A 25691-nucleotide genomic window follows, 5' to 3' on the forward strand; every position below is an offset into this window, starting at 1 on the left:
GCAGCCTCCCTTTCAGGGTTATCCTCAGGGGCGGGACAACCAGTCACAGACCTGCAGTTCAGTACAAGCGCAGCCTCCCTTTCAGGGTTATCCTCAGGGGCGGGACAACCAGTCACAGACCTGCAGTTCAGCCCAAGCACAGCCTCCCTTTCAGGGTTATCCTCAGGGGCGGGACAACCAGTTACAGACCTGCAGTTCAGCCCAAGCGCAGCCTCCCTTTCAGGGTTATCCTCAAGGGCGGGACAACCAGTCACAGACCTGCAGTTCAGTACAAGCGCAGCCTCCCTTTCAGGGTTATCCTCAGGGGCGGGACAACCAGTTACAGACCTGCAGTTCAGCCCAAGCGCAGCCTCCCTTTCAGGGTTATCCTCAGGGGCGGGACAACCAGTCACAGACCTGCAGTTCAGCCCAAGCACAGCCTCCCTTTCAGGGTTATCCTCAGGGGCGGGACAACCAGTTACAGACCTGCAGTTCAGCCCAAGCGCAGCCTCCCTTTCAGGGTTATCCTCAGGGTTTGTTCTGCTGTGTCTCCAGCCCTTCCTCTCACCTTGGTGACTACAGAATCTGATCAGTGATCTATGAATCGGACGCAACACCCAGACAGCACTGAATGTACGATGGTACCTTGCAACTATAATTATCCTTCAGGCTGATGGGGACCCCGTACAGTGGCCCCCTGCTTGTCTGCTCCTGGAGTCTTCGCAGCTGCAGCTCACATTCTGGCAGGAAGTCAGTGATGCAGTTCAGGTCTTGGGTCACGTCCAACGCCTGCAAGAAAAACGTCATGTGATCAGCATCGCAAATCCAAAGCCCAGCTAAAGAAACATTATAAATAACAGAGGACACCGCGGCAACCAGAGATATATACCAGAGGACACCGCAGCAACCAGAGATATACACCAGAGGACACTGCAGCAACCAGAGATATATACCAGAGGACACCGCGGCAACCAGAGGACACCGCGGCAATAAGAGATATATACCAGAGGACACTGCAGCAACCAGAGATATATACCAGAGGACACCGCGGCAACCAGAGGACACCGCGGCAACCAGAGATATACACCAGAGGACACCGCGGCAACCAGAGGACACTGCAGCAACAAGAGATATATACCAGAGGACACCGCGGCAACCAGAGATATATACCAGAGGACACCGCGGCAACCAGAGATATATACCAGAGGACACTGCGGCAACCAGAGATATATACCAGAGGACACCGCGGCAACCAGAGATATATACCAGAGGACACTGCGGCAACCAGAGATATATACCAGAGGACACCGCGGCAACCAGAGATATATACCAGTGAACACCGCAGCAACCGGAGGACACCGCGGCAACCAGAGATATATACCAGAGGACACCGCAGCAACCAGAGATATATACCAGAGGACACCGCGGCAACCAGAGATATATACCAGAGGACACCGCGGCAACCAGACATATATACTAGTGAACACCGCAGCAACCGGAGGACACCGCGGCAACCAGAGATATATACCAGAGGACACTGCAGCAACCAGAGATATATACCAGAGGACACCGAGGCAACCAGAGATATATACCAGAGGACACCGCGGCAACCAGAGATATATACCAGAGGACACCGCAGCAACCAGAGATATATACCAGAGGACACCGCAGCATCCAGAGATATATACCAGAGGACACCGCGGCAACCAGAGATATATACCAGAGGACACCGCAGCAACCAGAGATATATACCAGAGGACACCGCAGCAACCAGAGGACACCGCGGCAACCAGAGATATATACCAGAGGACACCGCGGCAACCAGAGATATATACCAGAGGACACCGCAGCAACCAGAGGACACCGCGGCAACCAGAGATATATACCAGTGAACACCGCAGCAACCGGAGGACACCGCGGCAACCAGAGGACACCGCGGCAACCAGAGATATATACCAGTGAACACCGCAGCAACCGGAGGACACCGCGGCAACCAGAGATATATACCAGAGGACACTGCAGCAACCAGAGGACACCGCGGCAACCAGAGATATATACCAGTGAACACCGCAGCAACCGGAGGACACCGCGGCAACCAGAGATATATACCAGAGGACACTGCAGCAACCAGAGATATATACCAGTGAACACCGCAGCAACCGGAGGACACCGCGGCAACCAGAGATATATACCAGAGGACACTGCAGCAACCAGAGATATATACCAGAGGACACTGCGGCAACCAGAGATATATACCAGTGAACACCGCAGCAACCGGAGGACACCGCGGCAACCAGAGATATATACCAGAGGACACTGCAGCAACCAGAGATATATACCAGAGGACACCGAGGCAACCAGAGATATATACCAGAGGACACCGCGGCAACCAGAGATATATACCAGAGGACACCGCAGCAACCAGGGATATATACCAGAGGACACCGCAGCAACCAGAGATATATACCAGAGGACACCGCAGCAACCAGAGATATATACCAGAGGACACCGCGGCAACCAGAGATATATACCAGAGGACACCGCAGCAACCAGGGATATATACCAGAGGACACCGCGGCAACCAGAGATATATACCAGAGGACACCGCAGCATCCAGAGATATATACCAGAGGACACCGCGGCAACCAGAGATATATACCAGAGGACACCGCAGCAACCAGGGATATATACCAGAGGACACTGCAGCAACCAGAGATATATACCAGAGGACACTGCAGCAACCAGAGATATATACCAGAGGACACCGCAGCAACCAGGGATATATACCAGATGACACTGCAGCAACCAGAGATATATACCAGAGGACACTGCAGCAACCAGAGATATATACCAGAGGACACCGCGGCAACCAGAGATATATACCAGAGGACACCGCAGCAACCAGAGGACACAGCGGCAACCAGAGATATATACCAGAGGACACCGCAGCAACCAGAGGACACAGCGGCAACCAGAGATATATACCAGAGGACACCGCGGCAACCAGAGATATATACCAGAGGACACCGCAGCATCCAGAGATATATACCAGAGGACACTGCAGCAACCAGAGATATATACCAGAGGACACCGCAGCAACCAGGGATATATACCAGAGGACACTGCAGCAACCAGAGATATATACCAGAGGACACTGCAGCAACCAGAGATATATACCAGAGGACACTGCAGCAACCAGAGATATATACCAGAGGACACTGCAGCAACCAGAGATATATACCAGAGGACACCGCAGCAACCAGGGATATATACCAGAGGACACTGCAGCAACCAGAGATATATACCAGAGGACACTGCAGCAACCAGAGATATATACCAGAGGACACTGCAGCAACCAGAGATATATACCAGAGGACACCGCAGCATCCAGAGATATATACCAGAGGACACCGCAGCAACCAGGGATATATACCAGAGGACACTGCAGCAACCAGAGATATATACCAGAGGACACTGCAGCAACCAGAGATATATACCAGAGGACACTGCAGCAACCAGAGATATATACCAGAGGACACTGCAGCAACCAGAGATATATACCAGAGGACACCGCGGCAACCAGAGATATATACCAGAGGACACCGCAGCAACCAGAGGACACAGCGGCAACCAGAGATATATACCAGAGGACACCGCAGCAACCAGAGGACACAGCGGCAACCAGAGATATATACCAGAGGACACCGCGGCAACCAGAGATATATACCAGAGGACACCGCAGCATCCAGAGATATATACCAGAGGACACTGCAGCAACCAGAGATATATACCAGAGGACACCGCAGCAACCAGGGATATATACCAGAGGACACTGCAGCAACCAGAGATATATACCAGAGGACACTGCAGCAACCAGAGATATATACCAGAGGACACCGCGGCAACCAGAGATATATACCAGAGGACACCGCAGCAACCAGAGATATATACCAGAGGACAACGCGGCAACCAGAGATATATACCAGAGGACACCGCAGCAACCAGAGATATATACCAGAGGACACCGCAGCAACCAGAGATATATACCAGAGGACACCGCAGCAACCAGAGATATATACCAGAGGACACCGCGGCAACCAGAGATATATACCAGAGGACACCGCAGCAACCAGAGGACACCGCGGCAACCAGAGATATATACCAGAGGACACCGCTGCAACCAGAGATATATACCAGAGGACACCGCAGCAACCAGAGGACACCGCGGCAACCAGAGATATATACCAGAGGACACCGCAGCAACCAGAGGACACCGCGGCAACCAGAGATATATACCAGAGGACACCGCGGCAACCAGAGATATATACCAGAGGACACCGCGGCAACCAGAGATATATACCAGAGGACACTGCAGCAACCAGAGGACACCGCGGCAACCAGAGATATATACCAGAGGACACCGCAGCAACCAGAGGACACCGCGGCAACCAGAGATATATACCAGAGGACACCGCAGCAACCAGAGGACACCGCGGCAACCAGAGATATATACCAGAGGACACCGCGGCAACCAGAGATATATACCAGAGGACACCGCGGCAACCAGAGATATATACCAGAGGACACTGCAGCAACCAGAGGACACCGCGGCAACCAGAGATATACACCAGAGGACACTGCAGCAACCAGAGATATATACCAGAGGACACTGCGGCAACCAGAGATATATACCAGAGGACACCGCAGCAACCAGAGATATATACCAGAGGACACAGCGGCAACCAGAGATATATACCAGAGGACACCGCAGCAACCAGAGATATATACAAGAGGACACTGCAGCAACCAGAGATATATACCAGAGGACACCGCAGCAACCAGAGATATATACCAGAGGACACCGCAGCAACCAGAGATATATACCAGAGGACACCGCGGCAACCAGAGATATATACCAGAGGACACCGCAGCAACCAGAGATATATACCAGAGGACACCGCGGCAACCAGAGATAGATACCAGAGGACACCGCAGCAACCAGAGATATATACCAGAGGACACCGCAGCAACCAGAGATATATACCAGAGGACACTGCAGCAACCAGGGATATATACCAGAGGACACCGCAGCAACCAGAGATATATACCAGAGGACACCGCGGCAACCAGAGATATATACCAGAGGACACCGCAGCAACCAGAGATATATACCAGAGGACACCGCGGCAACCAGAGATATATACCAGAGGACACCGCAGCAACCAGAGATATATACCAGAGGACACCGCAGCATCCAGAGATATATACCAGAGGACACCGCGGCAACCAGGGATATATACCAGAGGACACCGCGGCAACCAGAGATATATACCAGAGGACACTGCAGCAACCAGAGATATATACCAGAGGACACCGCGGCAACCAGAGATATATACCAGAGGACACTGCAGCAACCAGAGATATATACCAGAGGACACTGCAGCAACCAGAGATATATACCAGAGGACACTGCAGCAACCAGAGATATATACCAGAGGACACCGCAGCAACCAGAGATATATACCAGAGGACACTGCAGCAACCAGAGATATATACCAGAGGACACCGCAGCAACCAGAGATATATACCAGAGGACACCGCGGCAACCAGAGATATATACCAGAGGACACCGCAGCAACCAGAGATATATACCAGAGGACACCGCGGCAACCAGAGATATATACCAGAGGACACCGCAGCAACCAGAGATATATACCAGAGGACACCGCGGCAACCAGAGATATATACCAGAGGACACTGCAGCAACCAGAGATATATACCAGAGGACACTGCAGCAACCAGAGATATATACCAGAGGACACTGCAGCAACCAGAGATATATACCAGAGGACACTGCGGCAACCAGAGATATATACCAGAGGACACCGCAGCAACCAGAGATATATACCAGAGGACACTGCAGCAACCAGAGATATATACCAGAGGACACTGCAGCAACCAGAGATATATACCAGAGGACACTGCAGCAACCAGAGATATATACCAGAGGACACCGCAGCAACCAGAGATATATACCAGAGGACACTGCAGCAACCAGAGATATATACCAGAGGACACTGCAGCAACCAGAGATATATACCAGAGGACACTGCAGCAACCAGAGATATATACCAGAGGACACCGCAGCAACCAGAGATATATACCAGAGGACACCGCAGCAACCAGAGATATATACCAGAGGACACTGCAGCAACCAGAGATATATACCAGAGGACACTGCGGCAACCAGAGATATATACCAGAGGACACCGCAGCAACCAGAGATATATACCAGAGGACACCGCAGCAACCAGAGATATATACCAGAGGACACCGCGGCAACCAGAGATATATACCAGAGGACACCGCAGCAACCAGAGATATATACCAGAGGACACCGCGGCAACCAGAGATATATACCAGAGGACACCGCAGCAACCAGAGATATATACCAGAGGACACCGCAGCAACCAGAGATATATACCAGAGGACAACGCGGCAACCAGAGATATATACCAGAGGACACCGCAGCAACCAGAGATATATACCAGAGGACAACGCGGCAACCAGAGATATATACCAGAGGACACCGCGGCAACCAGAGATATATACACCAGAGGACACTGCAGCAACCAGAGATATATACCAGAGGACACCGCAGCAACCAGAGATATATACCAGAGGACAACGCGGCAACCAGAGATATATACCAGAGGACACCGCAGCAACCAGAGATATATACCAGAGGACACTGCAGCAACCAGAGATATATACCAGAGGACACTGCAGCAACCAGAGGACACCGCGGCAACCAGAGATATATACCAGAGGACACCGCAGCAACCAGAGATATATACCAGAGGACACCGCAGCATCCAGAGATATATACCAGAGGACACCGCAGCAACCAGAGGACACCGCAGCAACCAGAGGACACCGCAGCAACCAGAGGACACCGCAGCAACCAGAGATATATACCAGAGGACACCGCGGCAACCAGAGATATATACCAGAGGACACTGCAGCAACCAGAGGACACCGCGGCAACCAGAGATATACACCAGAGGACACTGCAGCAACCAGAGATATATACCAGAGGACACTGCGGCAACCAGAGATATATACCAGAGGACACCGCAGCAACCAGAGATATATACCAGAGGACACCGCAGCAACCAGAGATATATACAAGAGGACACTGCAGCAACCAGAGATATATACCAGAGGACACTGCAGCAACCAGAGATATATACCAGAGGACACCGCAGCAACTAGAGATATATACCAGAGGACACCGCAGCAACCAGAGATATATACCAGAGGACACCGCGGCAACCAGAGATATATACCAGAGGACACTGCAGCAACCAGAGATATATACCAGAGGACACCGCAGCAACCAGAGATATATACCAGAGGACACTGCAGCAACCAGAGATATATACCAGAGGACACCGCAGCAACCAGAGATATATACCAGAGGACACCGCGGCAACCAGAGATAGATACCAGAGGACACTGCGGTAACCAGAGATATATACCAGAGGACACTGCAGCAACCAGGGATATATACCAGAGGACACCGCAGCAACCAGAGATATATACCAGAGGACACCGCAGCAACCAGAGATATATACCAGAGGACACTGCAGCAACCAGGGATATATACCAGAGGACACCGCAGCAACCAGAGATATATACCAGAGGACACCGCGGCAACCAGAGATATATACCAGAGGACACCGCAGCAACCAGAGATATATACCAGAGGACACCGCGGCAACCAGAGATATATACCAGAGGACACCGCAGCAACCAGAGATATATACCAGAGGACAACGCGGCAACCAGAGATATATACCAGAGGACACCGCAGCAACCAGAGATATATACCAGAGGACACCGCGGCAACCAGAGATATATACCAGAGGACACCGCAGCAACCAGAGATATATACCAGAGGACACCGCAGCAACCAGAGATATATACCAGAGGACACCGCGGCAACCAGAGATATATACCAGAGGACACCGCAGCAACCAGAGATATATACCAGAGGACACCGCGGCAACCAGAGATATATACCAGAGGACACCGCAGCAACCAGAGATATATACCAGAGGACACCGCAGCAACCAGAGATATATACCAGAGGACAACGCGGCAACCAGAGATATATACCAGAAGACACCGCAGCAACCAGAGATATATACAAGAGGACAACGCGGCAACCAGAGATATATACCAGAGGACACCGCGGCAACCAGAGATATATACACCAGAGGACACTGCAGCAACCAGAGATATATACCAGAGGACACCGCAGCAACCAGAGATATATACCAGAGGACACTGCAGCAACCAGAGATATATACCAGAGGACACTGCAGCAACCAGAGGACACCGCGGCAACCAGAGATATATACCAGAGGACACCGCAGCAACCAGAGATATATACCAGAGGACACCGCAGCATCCAGAGATATATACCAGAGGACACCGCAGCAACCAGAGGACACCGCAGCAACCAGAGGACACCGCAGCAACCAGAGGACACCGCAGCAACCAGAGATATATACCAGAGGACACCGCAGCAACCAGAGATATATACCAGAGGACACCGCAGCAACCAGAGGACACCGCGGCAACCAGAGATATATACCAGAGGACACCGCAGCAACCAGAGATATATACCAGAGGACACCGCAGCAACCAGAGATATATACCAGAGGACACCGCGGCAACCAGAGATATATACCAGAGGACACCGCAGCAACCAGAGATATATACCAGAGGACACCGCGGCAACCAGAGATATATACCAGAGGACACCGCAGCAACCAGAGATATATACCAGAGGACAACGCGGCAACCAGAGATATATACCAGAGGACACCGCAGCAACCAGAGATATATACCAGAGGACAACGCGGCAACCAGAGATATATACCAGAGGACACCGCGGCAACCAGAGATATATACACCAGAGGACACTGCAGCAACCAGAGATATATACCAGAGGACACCGCAGCAACCAGAGGACACCGCGGCAACCAGAGATATATACCAGAGGACAACGCGGCAACCAGAGATATATACCAGAGGACACCGCAGCAACCAGAGATATATACCAGAGGACACCGCAGCAACCAGAGATATATACCAGAGGACACTGCAGCAACCAGAGATATATACCAGAGGACACTGCAGCAACCAGAGATATATACCAGAGGACACCGCAGCATCCAGAGATATATACCAGAGGACACCGCAGCAACCAGAGGACACCGCAGCAACCAGAGATATATACCAGAGGACACCGCAGCATCCAGAGATATATACCAGAGGACACCGCAGCAACCAGAGGACACCGCAGCAACCAGAGGACACCGCAGCAACCAGAGGACACCGCAGCAACCAGAGATATATACCAGAGGACACCGCAGCAACCAGAGATATATACCAGAGGACACCGCAGCAACCAGAGGACACCGCGGCAACCAGAGATATATACCAGAGGACACCGCAGCAACCAGAGATATATACCAGAGGACACCGCAGCAACCAGAGATTTATACCAGAGGACACCGCAGCAACCAGAGATTTATACCAGAGGACACCGCAGCAACCAGAGATATATACCAGAGGACACCGCAGCAACCAGAGATTTATACCAGAGGACACCGCAGCAACCAGAGATATATACCAGAGGACACCGCAGCAACCAGAGATATATACCAGAGGACACCGCAGCAACCAGAGATTTATACCAGAGGACACTGCAGCAACCAGAGATATATACCAGAGGACACCGCAGCAACCAGAGATATATACCAGAGGACACCGCAGCAACCAGAGATTTATACCAGAGGACACCGCAGCAACCAGAGATATATACCAGAGGACACCGCAGCAACCAGAGATATATACCAGAGGACACTGCAGCAACCAGAGGACACCGCAGCAACCAGAGATATATACCAGAGGACACTGCAGCAACCAGAGATATATACCAGAGGACACCGCAGCAACCAGAGATATATACCAGAGGACACCGCGGCAACCAGAGATATATACCAGAGGACACCGCGGCAACCAGAGATATATACCAGAGGACACCGCAGCAACCAGAGGACACCGCGGCAACCAGAGATATATACACCAGAGGACACTGCGGCAACCAGAGATATATACCAGAGGACACCGCAGCAACCAGAGATATATACCAGAGGACACAGCGGCAACCAGAGATATATACCAGAGGACACTGCAGCAACCAGAGATATATACCAGAAGACACCGCAGCAATCAGAGATATACACCAGAGGACACTGCAGCAACCAGAGATATATACCAGAGGACACTGCGGCAACCAGAGATATATACCAGAGGACACCGCAGCAACCAGAGATATATACCAGAGGACACCGCAGCAACCAGAGATATATACAAGAGGACACTGCAGCAACCAGAGATATATACCAGAGGACACTGCAGCAACCAGAGATATATACCAGAGGACACCGCAGCAACTAGAGATATATACCAGAGGACACCGCAGCAACCAGAGATATATACCAGAGGACACCGCGGCAACCAGAGATATATACCAGAGGACACTGCAGCAACCAGAGATATATACCAGAGGACACCGCAGCAACCAGAGATATATACCAGAGGACACCGCGGCAACCAGAGATAGATACCAGAGGACACTGCGGTAACCAGAGATATATACCAGAGGACACTGCAGCAACCAGGGATATATACCAGAGGACACCGCAGCAACCAGAGATATATACCAGAGGACAACGCGGCAACCAGAGATATATACCAGAGGACACCGCAGCAACCAGAGATATATACCAGAGGACAACGCGGCAACCAGAGATATATACCAGAGGACACCGCAGCAACCAGAGATATATACCAGAGGACACTGCAGCAACCAGGGATATATACCAGAGGACACCGCAGCAACCAGAGATATATACCAGAGGACACCGCGGCAACCAGAGATATATACCAGAGGACACCGCAGCAACCAGAGATATATACCAGAGGACACCGCGGCAACCAGAGATATATACCAGAGGACACCGCAGCAACCAGAGATATATACCAGAGGACAACGCGGCAACCAGAGATATATACCAGAGGACACCGCAGCAACCAGAGATATATACCAGAGGACACCGCGGCAACCAGAGATATATACCAGAGGACACCGCAGCAACCAGAGATATATACCAGAGGACACCGCAGCAACCAGAGATATATACCAGAGGACACCGCGGCAACCAGAGATATATACCAGAGGACACCGCAGCAACCAGAGATATATACCAGAGGACACCGCAGCAACCAGAGATATATACCAGAGGACAACGCGGCAACCAGAGATATATACCAGAGGACACCGCAGCAACCAGAGATATATACCAGAGGACAACGCGGCAACCAGAGATATATACCAGAGGACACCGCGGCAACCAGAGATATATACCAGAGGACACCGCAGCAACCAGAGGACACCGCGGCAACCAGAGATATATACCAGAGGACAACGCGGCAACCAGAGATATATACCAGAGGACACCGCAGCAACCAGAGATATATACCAGAGGACACCGCAGCAACCAGAGATATATACCAGAGGACACTGCAGCAACCAGAGATATATACCAGAGGACACTGCAGCAACCAGAGGACACCGCGGCAACCAGAGATATATACCAGAGGACACCGCAGCAACCAGAGATATATACCAGAGGACACCGCAGCATCCAGAGATATATACCAGAGGACACTGCAGCAACCAGAGGACACCGCAGCAACCAGAGGACACCGCAGCAACCAGAGGACACCGCAGCAACCAGAGGACACCGCAGCAACCAGAGGACACCGCAGCAACCAGAGATATATACCAGAGGACACCGCAGCAACCAGAGATATATACCAGAGGACACCGCAGCAACCAGAGGACACCGCGGCAACCAGAGATATATACCAGAGGACACCGCAGCAACCAGAGATATATACCAGAGGACACCGCAGCAACCAGAGATATATACCAGAGGACACTGCAGCAACCAGAGATATATACCAGAGGACACTGCAGCAACCAGAGGACACCGCGGCAACCAGAGATATATACCAGAGGACACCGCAGCAACCAGAGATATATACCAGAGGACACTGCAGCAACCAGAGATATATACCAGAGGACACTGCAGCAACCAGAGGACACCGCGGCAACCAGAGATATATACCAGAGGACACCGCAGCAACCAGAGATATATACCAGAGGACACCGCAGCATCCAGAGATATATACCAGAGGACACTGCAGCAACCAGAGGACACCGCAGCAACCAGAGGACACCGCAGCAACCAGAGGACACCGCAGCAACCAGAGGACACCGCAGCAACCAGAGATATATACCAGAGGACACCGCAGCAACCAGAGATATATACCAGAGGACACCGCAGCAACCAGAGGACACTGCGGCAACCAGAGATATATACCAGAGGACACCGCAGCAACCAGAGATATATACCAGAGGACACCGCAGCAACCAGAGATATATACCAGAGGACACCGCGGCAACCAGAGATATATACCAGAGGACACCGCAGCAACCAGAGATATATACCAGAGGACACCGCAGCAACCAGAGATATATACCAGAGGACAACGCGGCAACCAGAGATATATACCAGAGGACACGGCAGCAACCAGAGGACACCGCGGCAACCAGAGATATATACCAGAGGACACCGCAGCAACCAGAGATATATACCAGAGGACACCGCAGCAACCAGAGATATATACCAGAGGACACCGCGGCAACCAGAGATATATACCAGAGGACACCGCAGCAACCAGAGATATATACCAGAGGACACCGCAGCAACCAGAGATATATACCAGAGGACAACGCGGCAACCAGAGATATATACCAGAGGACACCGCAGCAACCAGAGATATATACCAGAGGACAACGCGGCAACCAGAGATATATACCAGAGGACACCGCGGCAACCAGAGATATATACACCAGAGGACACTGCAGCAACCAGAGATATATACCAGAGGACACCGCAGCAACCAGAGGACACCGCGGCAACCAGAGATATATACCAGAGGACAACGCGGCAACCAGAGATATATACCAGAGGACACCGCAGCAACCAGAGATATATACCAGAGGACACCGCAGCAACCAGAGATATATACCAGAGGACACTGCAGCAACCAGAGATATATACCAGAGGACACTGCAGCAACCAGAGATATATACCAGAGGACACCGCAGCATCCAGAGATATATACCAGAGGACACCGCAGCAACCAGAGGACACCGCAGCAACCAGAGGACACCGCAGCAACCAGAGATATATACCAGAGGACACCGCAGCAACCAGAGATATATACCAGAGGACACCGCAGCAACCAGAGGACACCGCGGCAACCAGAGATATATACCAGAGGACACCGCAGCAACCAGAGATATATACCAGAGGACACCGCGGCAACCAGAGATATATACCAGAGGACACCGCAGCAACCAGAGATTTATACCAGAGGACACCGCAGCAACCAGAGATATATACCAGAGGACACCGCAGCAACCAGAGATATATACCAGAGGACACCGCAGCAACCAGAGATATATACCAGAGGACACCGCAGCAACCAGAGATATATACCAGAGGACACCGCAGCAACCAGAGATTTATACCAGAGGACACCGCAGCAACCAGAGATATATACCAGAGGACACCGCAGCATCCAGAGATATATACCAGAGGACACCGCAGCAACCAGAGATTTATACCAGAGGACACCGCAGCAACCAGAGATATATACCAGAGGACACCGCAGCAACCAGAGATATATACCAGAGGACACCGCAGCAACCAGAGATATATACCAGAGGACACCGCAGCAACCAGAGATTTATACCAGAGGACACCGCAGCAACCAGAGATATATACCAGAGGACACCGCAGCAACCAGAGATATATACCAGAGGACACCGCAGCAACCAGAGATTTATACCAGAGGACACCGCAGCAACCAGAGATATATACCAGAGGACACCGCAGCAACCAGAGATATATACCAGAGGACACCGCGGCAACCAGAGATATATACCAGAGGACACCGCAGCAACCAGAGATATATACCAGAGGACACCGCAGCAACCAGAGATTTATACCAGAGGACACCGCAGCAACCAGAGATATATACCAGAGGACACCGCAGCAACCAGAGATATATACCAGAGGACACCGCAGCAACCAGAGATTTATACCAGAGGACACCGCAGCAACCAGAGATATATACCAGAGGACACCGCAGCAACCAGAGATATATACCAGAGGACACCGCGGCAACCAGAGATATATACCAGAGGACACCGCGGCAACCAGAGATATATACCAGAGGACACCGCAGCAACCAGAGATATATACCAGAGGACACCGCAGCAACCAGAGATATATACCAGAGGACACCGCAGCAACCAGAGGACACCGCGGCAACCAGAGATATATACACCAGAGGACACTGCGGCAACCAGAGATATATACCAGAGGACACCGCAGCAACCAGAGATATATACCAGAGGACACTGCAGCAACCAGAGATATATACCAGAGGACACCGCAGCAACCAGAGATATATACCAGAGGACACCGCAGCAACCAGAGATATATACCAGAGGACACCGCAGCAACCAGAGGACACCGCGGCAACCAGAGATATATACCAGAGGACACTGCAGCAACCAGAGATATATACAAGAGGACACCGCGGCAACCAGAGATATATACCAGAGGACACCGCGGCAACCAGAGATATATACCAGAGGACACCGCAGCAACCGGAGATATATACCAGAGGACACCGCGGCAACCAGAGATATATACCAGAGGACACCGCGGCAACCAGAGATATATACCAGAGGACACCGCAGCAACCAGAGATATATACCAGAGGACACTGCAGCAACCAGAGGACACCGCGGCAACCAGAGATATATACCAGAGGACACCGCAGCAACCAGAGATATATACCAGAGGACACCGCAGCATCCAGAGATATATACCAGAGGACACCGCAGCAACCAGAGGACACCGCGGCAACCAGAGATATATACCAGAGGACACCGCAGCAACCAGAGATATATACCAGAGGACACCGCAGCATCCAGAGATATATACCAGAGGACACCGCAGCAACCAGAGGACACCGCAGCAACCAGAGGACACCGCAGCAACCAGAGGACACCGCAGCAACCAGAGATATATACCAGAGGACACCGCGGCAACCAGAGATATATACCAGAGGACACCGCGGCAACCAGAGATATATACCAGAGGACACTGCGGCAACCAGAGATATATACCAGAGGACACCGCAGCAACCAGAGATATATACCAGAGGACACCGCAGCAACCAGAGATATATACCAGAGGACACTGCAGCAACCAGAGATATATACCAGAGGACACCGCGGCAACCAGAGATATATACCAGAGGACACTGCGGCAACCACACCGCAGCAACCAGAGATATATACCAGAGGACACTGCGGCAACCAGAGATATATACCAGAGGACACCGCAGCAACCAGAGATATATACCAGAGGACACTGCAGCAACCAGAGGACACCGCAGCAACCAGAGATATATACACCAGAGGACACTGCAGCAACCAGAGATATATACCAGAGGACACCGCGGCAACCAGAGATATATACCAGAGGACACTGCGGCAACCAGAGATATATACCAGAGGACACTGCGGCAACCAGAGATATATACCAGAGGACACCGCAGCAACCAGAGATATATACACCAGTGGACACTGCAGCAACCAGAGATATATACCAGAGGACACCGCAGCAACCAGAGATATATACCAGAGGACACCGCAGCAACCAGAGATATATACCAGAGGACACCGCGGCAACCAGAGATATATACCAGAGGACACCGCAGCAACCCGAGATATATACCAGAGGACACTGCAGCAACCAGAGATATATACCAGAGGACACTGCGGCAACCAGAGATATATACCAGAGGACACCGCAGCAACCAGAGATATATACACCAGTGGACACTGCAGCAACCAGAGATATATACCAGAGGACACCGCAGCAACCAGAGATATATACCAGAGGACACCGCAGCAACCAGAGATATATACCAGAGGACACCGCGGCAACCAGAGATATATACCAGAGGACACCGCAGCAACCAGAGATATATACCAGAGGACACTGCAGCAACCAGAGATATATACCAGAGGACACCGCAGCATCCAGAGATATATACCAGAGGACACTGCAGCAACCAGAGATATATACCAGAGGACACTGCAGCAACCAGAGGACACCGCAGCAACCAGAGGACACCGCAGCAACCAGAGGACACCGCAGCAACCAGAGGACACCGCAGCAACCAGAGGACACCGCAGCAACCAGAGGACACCGCAGCAACCAGAGGACACCGCAGCAACCAGAGATATATACCAGAGGACACCGCAGCAACCAGAGATATATACCAGAGGACACCGCAGCAACCAGAGGACACCGCGGCAACCAGAGATATATACCAGAGGACACCGCAGCAACCAGAGATATATACCAGAGGACACCGCAGCAACCAGAGATATATACCAGAGGACACTGCAGCAACCAGAGATATATACCAGAGGACACTGCAGCAACCAGAGGACACCGCGGCAACCAGAGATATATACCAGAGGACACCGCAGCAACCAGAGATATATACCAGAGGACACTGCAGCAACCAGAGATATATACCAGAGGACACTGCAGCAACCAGAGGACACCGCGGCAACCAGAGATATATACCAGAGGACACCGCAGCAACCAGAGATATATACCAGAGGACACCGCAGCATCCAGAGATATATACCAGAGGACACTGCAGCAACCAGAGGACACCGCAGCAACCAGAGGACACCGCAGCAACCAGAGGACACCGCAGCAACCAGAGGACACCGCAGCAACCAGAGGACACCGCAGCAACCAGAGATATATACCAGAGGACACCGCAGCAACCAGAGATATATACCAGAGGACACCGCAGCAACCAGAGGACACCGCGGCAACCAGAGATATATACCAGAGGACACCGCAGCAACCAGAGATATATACCAGAGGACACCGCAGCAACCAGAGATATATACCAGAGGACACCGCGGCAACCAGAGATATATACCAGAGGACACCGCAGCAACCAGAGATATATACCAGAGGACACCGCGGCAACCAGAGATATATACCAGAGGACACCGCAGCAACCAGAGATATATACCAGAGGACACCGCAGCAACCAGAGATATATACCAGAGGACAACGCGGCAACCAGAGATATATACCAGAGGACACCGCAGCAACCAGAGATATATACCAGAGGACAACGCGGCAACCAGAGATATATACCAGAGGACACCGCGGCAACCAGAGATATATACACCAGAGGACACTGCAGCAACCATAGATATATACCAGAGGACACCGCAGCAACCAGAGATATATACCAGAGGACACCGCAGCAACCAGAGGACACCGCGGCAACCAGAGATATATACCAGAGGACACCGCAGCAACCAGAGATATATACCAGAGGACACCGCAGCAACCAGAGGACACCGCGGCAACCAGAGATATATACCAGAGGACACCGCAGCAACCAGAGATATATACCAGAGGACACCGCAGCAACCAGAGATATATACCAGAGGACACCGCGGCAACCAGAGATATATACCAGAGGACACCGCAGCAACCAGAGATATATACCAGAGGACACCGCGGCAACCAGAGATATATACCAGAGGACACCGCAGCAACCAGAGATATATACCAGAGGACACCGCAGCAACCAGAGATATATACCAGAGGACAACGCGGCAACCAGAGATATATACCAGAGGACACCGCAGCAACCAGAGATATATACCAGAGGACAACGCGGCAACCAGAGATATATACCAGAGGACACCGCGGCAACCAGAGATATATACACCAGAGGACACCGCAGCAACCAGAGGACACCGCGGCAACCAGAGATATATACCAGAGGACAACGCGGCAACCAGAGATATATACCAGAGGACACCGCAGCAACCAGAGATATATACCAGAGGACACTGCAGCAACCAGAGATATATACCAGAGGACACTGCAGCAACCAGAGATATATACCAGAGGACACCGCAGCATCCAGAGATATATACCAGAGGACACCGCAGCAACCAGAGATATATACCAGAGGACACCGCAGCAACCAGAGATATATACCAGAGGACACTGCAGCAACCAGAGATATATACCAGAGGACACTGCAGCAACCAGAGATATATACCAGAGGACACTGCAGCAACCAGAGATATATACCAGAGGACACCGCAGCAACCAGAGATATATACCAGAGGACACTGCAGCAACCAGAGATATATACCAGAGGACACTGCAGCAACCAGAGATATATACCAGAGGACACCGCAGCATCCAGAGATATATACCAGAGGACACCGCAGCAACCAGAGGACACCGCAGCAACCAGAGGACACCGCAGCAACCAGAGATATATACCAGAGGACACCGCAGCAACCAGAGATATATACCAGAGGACACCGCAGCAACCAGAGGACACCGCGGCAACCAGAGATATATACCAGAGGACACCGCAGCAACCAGAGATATATACCAGAGGACACCGCAGCAACCAGAGATTTATACCAGAGGACACCGCAGCAACCAGAGATTTATACCAGAGGACACCGCAGCAACCAGAGATATATACCAGAGGACACCGCAGCAACCAGAGATTTATACCAGAGGACACCGCAGCAACCAGAGATATATACCAGAGGACACCGCAGCAACCAGAGATATATACCAGAGGACACCGCAGCAACCAGAGATTTATACCAGAGGACACCGCAGCAACCAGAGATATATACCAGAGGACACCGCAGCAACCAGAGATTTATACCAGAGGACACCGCAGCAACCAGAGATATATACCAGAGGACACCGCAGCAACCAGAGATATATACCAGAGGACACCGCGGCAACCAGAGATATATACCAGAGGACACCGCGGCAACCAGAGATATATACCAGAGGACACCGCAGCAACCAGAGGACACCGCGGCAACCAGAGATATATACACCAGAGGACACTGCGGCAACCAGAGATATATACCAGAGGACACCGCAGCAACCAGAGATATATACCAGAGGACACTGCAGCAACCAGAGATATATACCAGAGGACACCGCAGCAACCAGAGATATATACCAGAGGACACCGCAGCAACCAGAGATATATACCAGAGGACACCGCAGCAACCAGAGGACACCGCGGCAACCAGAGATATATACCAGAGGACACTGCAGCAACCAGAGATATATACCAGAGGACACCGCGGCAACCAGAGATATATACCAGAGGACACCGCGGCAACCAGAGATATATACCAGAGGACACCGCAGCAACCAGAGATATATACCAGAGGACACCGCGGCAACCAGAGATATATACCAGAGGACACCGCGGCAACCAGAGATATATACCAGAGGACACCGCAGCAACCAGAGATATATACCAGAGGACACTGCAGCAACCAGAGATATATACCAGAGGACACCGCAGCATCCAGAGATATATACCAGAGGACACCGCAGCAACCAGAGGACACCGCAGCAACCAGAGGACACCGCAGCAACCAGAGGACACCGCAGCAACCAGAGATATATACCAGAGGACACCGCAGCAACCAGAGATATATACCAGAGGACACCGCGGCAACCAGAGATATATACCAGAGGACACCGCGGCAACCAGAGATATATACCAGAGGACACCGCAGCAACCAGAGATATATACCAGAGGACACTGCAGCAACCAGAGATATATACCAGAGGACACTGCGGCAACCAGAGATATATACCAGAGGACACCGCAGCAACCAGAGATATATACCAGAGGACACCGCAGCAACCAGAGATATATACCAGAGGACACCGCAGCAACCAGAGATATATACCAGAGGACACCGCAGCAACCAGAGATATATACCAGAGGACACCGCAGCAACCAGAGATATATACCAGAGGACACTGCAGCAACCAGAGATATATACCAGAGGACACCGCAGCAACCAGAGATATATACCAGAGGACACTGCGGCAACCAGAGATATATACCAGAGGACACTGCAGCAACCAGAGGACACCGCAGCAACCAGAGATATATACCAGAGGACACCGCAGCAACCAGAGATATATACCAGAGGACACCGCGGCAACCAGAGATATATACCAGAGGACACCGCGGCAACCAGAGATATATACCAGAGGACACTGCGGCAACCAGAGATATATACCAGAGGACACCGCAGCAACCAGAGATATATACCAGAGGACACCGCAGCAACCAGAGATATATACCAGAGGACACTGCAGCAACCAGAGATATATACCAGAGGACACCGCAGCAACCAGAGATATATACCAGAGGACACTGCGGCAACCAGAGATATATACCAGAGGACACTGCAGCAACCAGAGGACACCGCAGCAACCAGAGATATATACACCAGAGGACACTGCAGCAACCAGAGATATATACCAGAGGACACCGCGGCAACCAGAGATATATACCAGAGGACACTGCGGCAACCAGAGATATATACCAGAGGACACCGCAGCAACCAGAGATATATACCAGAGGACACCGCGGCAACCAGAGATATATACCAGAGGACACCGCAGCAACCAGAGATATATACCAGAGGACACTGCAGCAACCAGAGATATATACCAGAGGACACTGCGGCAACCAGAGATATATACCAGAGGACACCGCAGCAACCAGAGATATATACACCAGTGGACACTGCAGCAACCAGAGATATATACCAGAGGACACCGCAGCAACCAGAGATATATACCAGAGGACACAGCGGCAACCAGAGATATATACCAGAGGATACCGCAGCAACCAGAGATATATACCAGAGGACACCGCAGCAACCAGAGATATATACCAGAGGACACTGCAGCAACCAGAGATATATACCAGAGGACACCGCAGCAACCAGAGATATATACCAGAGGACACTGCAGCAACCAGAGATATATACCAGAGGACACCGCGGCAACCAGAGATATATACCAGAGGACACTGCGGCAACCACACCGCAGCAACCAGAGATATATACCAGAGGACACTGCGGCAACCAGAGATATATACCAGAGGACACTGCAGCAACCAGAGATATATACCAGAGGACACTGCAGCAACCAGAGGACACCGCGGCAACCAGAGATATATACCAGAGGACACCGCAGCAACCAGAGATATATACCAGAGGACACCGCAGCATCCAGAGATATATACCAGAGGACACCGCAGCAACCAGAGGACACCGCAGCAACCAGAGGACACCGCAGCAACCAGAGGACACCGCAGCAACCAGAGATATATACCAGAGGACACCGCAGCAACCAGAGATATATACCAGAGGACACCGCGGCAACCAGAGATATATACCAGAGGACACCGCGGCAACCAGAGATATATACCAGAGGACACTGCGGCAACCAGAGATATATACCAGAGGACACCGCAGCAACCAGAGATATATACCAGAGGACACCGCAGCAACCAGAGATATATACCAGAGGACACTGCAGCAACCAGATATATATACCAGAGGACACCGCGGCAACCAGAGATATATACCAGAGGACACTGCGGCAACCACACCGCAGCAACCAGAGATATATACCAGAGGACACTGCAGCAACCAGAGGACACCGCAGCAACCAGAGATATATACACCAGAGGACACTGCAGCAACCAGAGATATATACCAGAGGACACTGCGGCAACCAGAGATATATACCAGAGGACACTGCGGCAACCAGAGATATATACCAGAGGACACCGCAGCAACCAGAGATATATACCAGAGGACACCGCGGCAACCAGAGATATATACCAGAGGACACCGCAGCAACCAGAGATATATACCAGAGGACACTGCAGCAACCAGAGATATATACCAGAGGACACCGCAGCAACCAGAGATATATACCAGAGGACACAGCGGCAACCAGAGATATATACCAGAGGACACTGCAGCAACCAGAGATATATACCAGAAGACACCGCAGCAACCAGAGATATATACCAGAGGACACTGCAGCAACCAGAGATATATACCAGAGGACACCGCAGCAACCAGAGATATATACCAGAGGACACCGCAGCAACCAGAGATATATACACCAGAGGACACTGCAGCAACCAGAGATATATACCAGAGGACACCGCGGCAACCAGAGATATATACCAGAGGACACCGCAGCAACCAGAGATATATACCAGAGGACACTGCAGCAACCAGAGATATATACACCAGAGGACACTGCAGCAACCAGAGATATATACCAGAGGACACCGCAGCAACCAGAGATATATACCAGAGGACACCGCAGCAACCAGAGATATATACCAGAGGACACTGCAGCAACCAGAGATATATACCAGAGGACACCGCAGCAACCAGGGATATATACCAGAGGACACCGCAGCAACCAGGGATATATCTGGCGAACCCCATGTCTGCAGGGATGCTCCCACATGTTTGCGCTGTTCACTTACCTTGGTCATGTAGGTGTGCAGAACCATCTCAGGGGAGAGCTCTCCATCTCTCAGCTTCGCTGTCAGGTCTGACAGGCTTAGGGACAGGATCACTGACTGATCGGTCACTGGATGCTGAAAGGACACAGAGCTGCAGGTCAGCCCCCTGCAGAGTATCGCACATGACGGGAGGTGGTCCTCCTCTCAGCAAGGACCTGGCAGGAGAATCACCTGAGGCGAGCTGAACCAGGCATGACGGTAGATTCTCTGCAACTAAGAATCCTTTAAATACACTGTGCGCCAAAGTCATTACCAAGCTTAGCGACAATCCCTTGGGGGACAGTAATGGCGGCATAATGGTTGTCAGGAACGTCTTATTCTTAAATTTGGAAAAAAGAGACAATGCAGCAGCGCCCTGCAAACCAGATAAAGTACAACGCTGCCATAGTCACAAACATTATGGTGCTAATACTACGCTTTTTTATAAAGGGAGATGCTGGGCCAATGCATTTTGTACAAAACCATCTGAGCCCGTCTGCCGTACGTCAAGGCGATCTCTGTTAGACGGGTCCTAACACTAAATACTACCTGTTATGCGCCATAATGGCCGCCATAAAATTCAGGAAGTGTTGGATCCACGTGCATGCTGGGTCCACTCTGCCAATAACCATTTTTGGTGCCATAACGGCCTGTGCTGGAGATGTGGCCCTCCGGCGGGTCGTGCACTCCTGATCAGCCCGTCTGCCCCATAGGCTGATGTTAATTAGTCTCAGTATAAAGCTGCGGCTGCTCTCACTACATTCATTGGAAGCCGTCTGGCACAAGGAAGGGTATAGAGTGGGCTCAGCATGCATGTTGGTACCTGCATCCCTTGTAATGGAGGCCATTATGGCACCAAAAATGGATAAAAACAGAGTGGACCCAGCATGCATGTGGATCCAACACTTGTGGCGGCCATTATGGCGCATAACAGGTAGTATTTAGTGTTAGGACCCGTCTTACAGAGATCGCCTTGACGTTCGGCAGACGGGCTCAGATGGTTTTGTACAAAATGCATTGGCCAAGCATCTCCCTTTATAAATAAGCATAGCATTCGCTCTATAATGTTTGTGACTATGGCAGCGTTGTACTTTATCTGGTTTGCAGGGTGCTGCTGCATTGTCTCTTTTTTCCCTAGCTCTTTGCCATGGCGGCGTGCACCTGCGCACTGGGAGGTGCTGACTAACCCCCTTTTATTCTTAAATTGACTACATTCAGGGGCAAACAATGGCTAACTGCGGTGAGCTCTCATTGATGGTGGTCTCTGCGGCACTCTTGGGCGAGGTCGGTGACTGCCAAAAATGTTTGCCTATTGCATGATTTAAGAACGGTGATGTCACCTCCTGTATAATATAACTGTTATCTGCAGAGCGGTGATGTCACCTCCTGTGTAATATTACTGATATCTGGAGAGCGGAGATGTCACCTCCTGTATAATATAACTGATATCTGGAGAGCGGTGATGTCACCTCCTGTATAATATAACTGATATCTGGAGAGCGGTGATGTCACCTCCTGTATAATATAACTGATATCTGGAGAGCGGTGATGTCACCTCCTGTATAATATAACTGATATCTGGAGAGCGGTGATGTCACCTCCTGTATAATATAACTGATATCTGGAGAGCAGTGATGTCACCTCCTGTGTAATATAACTGATATCTGGAGAGCGGTGATGTCATCTCCTGTATAGTATAACTGATATCTGGAGAGCGGAGATGTCACCTCCTGTATAATATAACTGATATCTGGAGGGCGGTGATGTCACCTCCTGTATAATATAACTGATATCTGGAGGGCGGTGATGTCACCTCCTGTATAATATAACTGATATCTGGAGGGCGGTGATGTCACCTCCTGTATAATATAACTGATATCTGGAGAGCGCTGATGTCACCTCCTGTATAATATAACTGATATCTGGAGAGCGGTGATGTCACCTCCTGTATAATATAACTGATATCTGGAGAGCGGAGATGTCACCTCCTGTATAATATAACTGATATCTGGAGAGCGGTGATGTCACCTCCTGTATAATATAACTGATATCTGGAGGGCGGTGATGTCACCTCCGGTATAATATAACTGATATCTGGAGAGCGGTGATGTCACCTCCTGTATAATATAACTGATATCTGGAGAGCGCTGATGTCACCTCCTGTATAATATAACTGTTATCTGCAGAGCGGTGATGTCACCTCCTGTATAATATAACTGATATCTGGAGAGCGGAGATGTCACCTCCTGTATAATATAACTGATATCTGGAGAGCGGTGATGTCACCTCCTGTATAGTATAACTGATATCTGGAGAGCGGTGATGTCACCTCCTGTATAATATAACTGATATCTGGAGAGCGGTGATGTCATCTCCTGTATAGTATAACTGATATCTGGAGAGCGGAGATGTCACCTCCTGTATAATATAACTGATATCTGGAGGGCGGTGATGTCACCTCCTGTATAATATAACTGATATCTGGAGGGCGGTGATGTCACCTCCTGTATAATATAACTGATATCTGGAGGGCGGTGATGTCACCTCCTGTATAATATAACTGATATCTGGAGAGCGGTGATGTCACCTCCTGTATAATATAACTGATATCTGGAGAGCGCTGATGTCACCTCCTGTATAATATAACTGATATCTGGAGAGCGGTGATGTCACCTCCTGTATAATATAACTGATATCTGGAGAGCGGAGATGTCACCTCCTGTATAATATAACTGATATCTGGGGAGCGGTGATGTCACCTCCTGTATAATATAACTGATATCTGGAGGGCGGTGATGTCACCTCCGGTATAATATAACTGATATCTGGAGAGCGGTGATGTCACCTCCTGTATAATATAACTGATATCTGGAGAGCGGTGATGTCACCTCCTGTATAATATAACTGATATCTGGATAGCGCTGATGTCACCTCCTGTATAATATAACTGATATCTGGAGAGCGGTGAT

At 50.8% G+C, this 25691-nt stretch overlaps 1 protein-coding gene across 1 annotated transcript in view; it reads right to left on the reverse strand.

Annotated features, from left to right (window-relative positions):
• Positions 1-23038, reverse strand: part of LOC120985006 (fatty-acid amide hydrolase 1-like) — an 83496-nt gene extending 60458 nt beyond the window's left edge. Inside the window, exons 1-3 of the mRNA XM_040413450.1 lie at positions 22997-23038; positions 22705-22884; positions 625-768 (exon numbers count right to left, since the gene is read on the reverse strand). Coding sequence (XP_040269384.1) covers positions 625-768; positions 22705-22884; positions 22997-23038 — 366 coding nt within the window. The remainder of the gene's footprint in view (positions 1-624; positions 769-22704; positions 22885-22996) is intronic.
• Positions 23039-25691: the final 2653 nt, after the last annotated feature.

Source organism: Bufo bufo, unplaced genomic scaffold (assembly GCF_905171765.1).
Source record: "Bufo bufo unplaced genomic scaffold, aBufBuf1.1, whole genome shotgun sequence".
Lineage (NCBI taxonomy): Eukaryota > Metazoa > Chordata > Amphibia > Anura > Bufonidae > Bufo > Bufo bufo.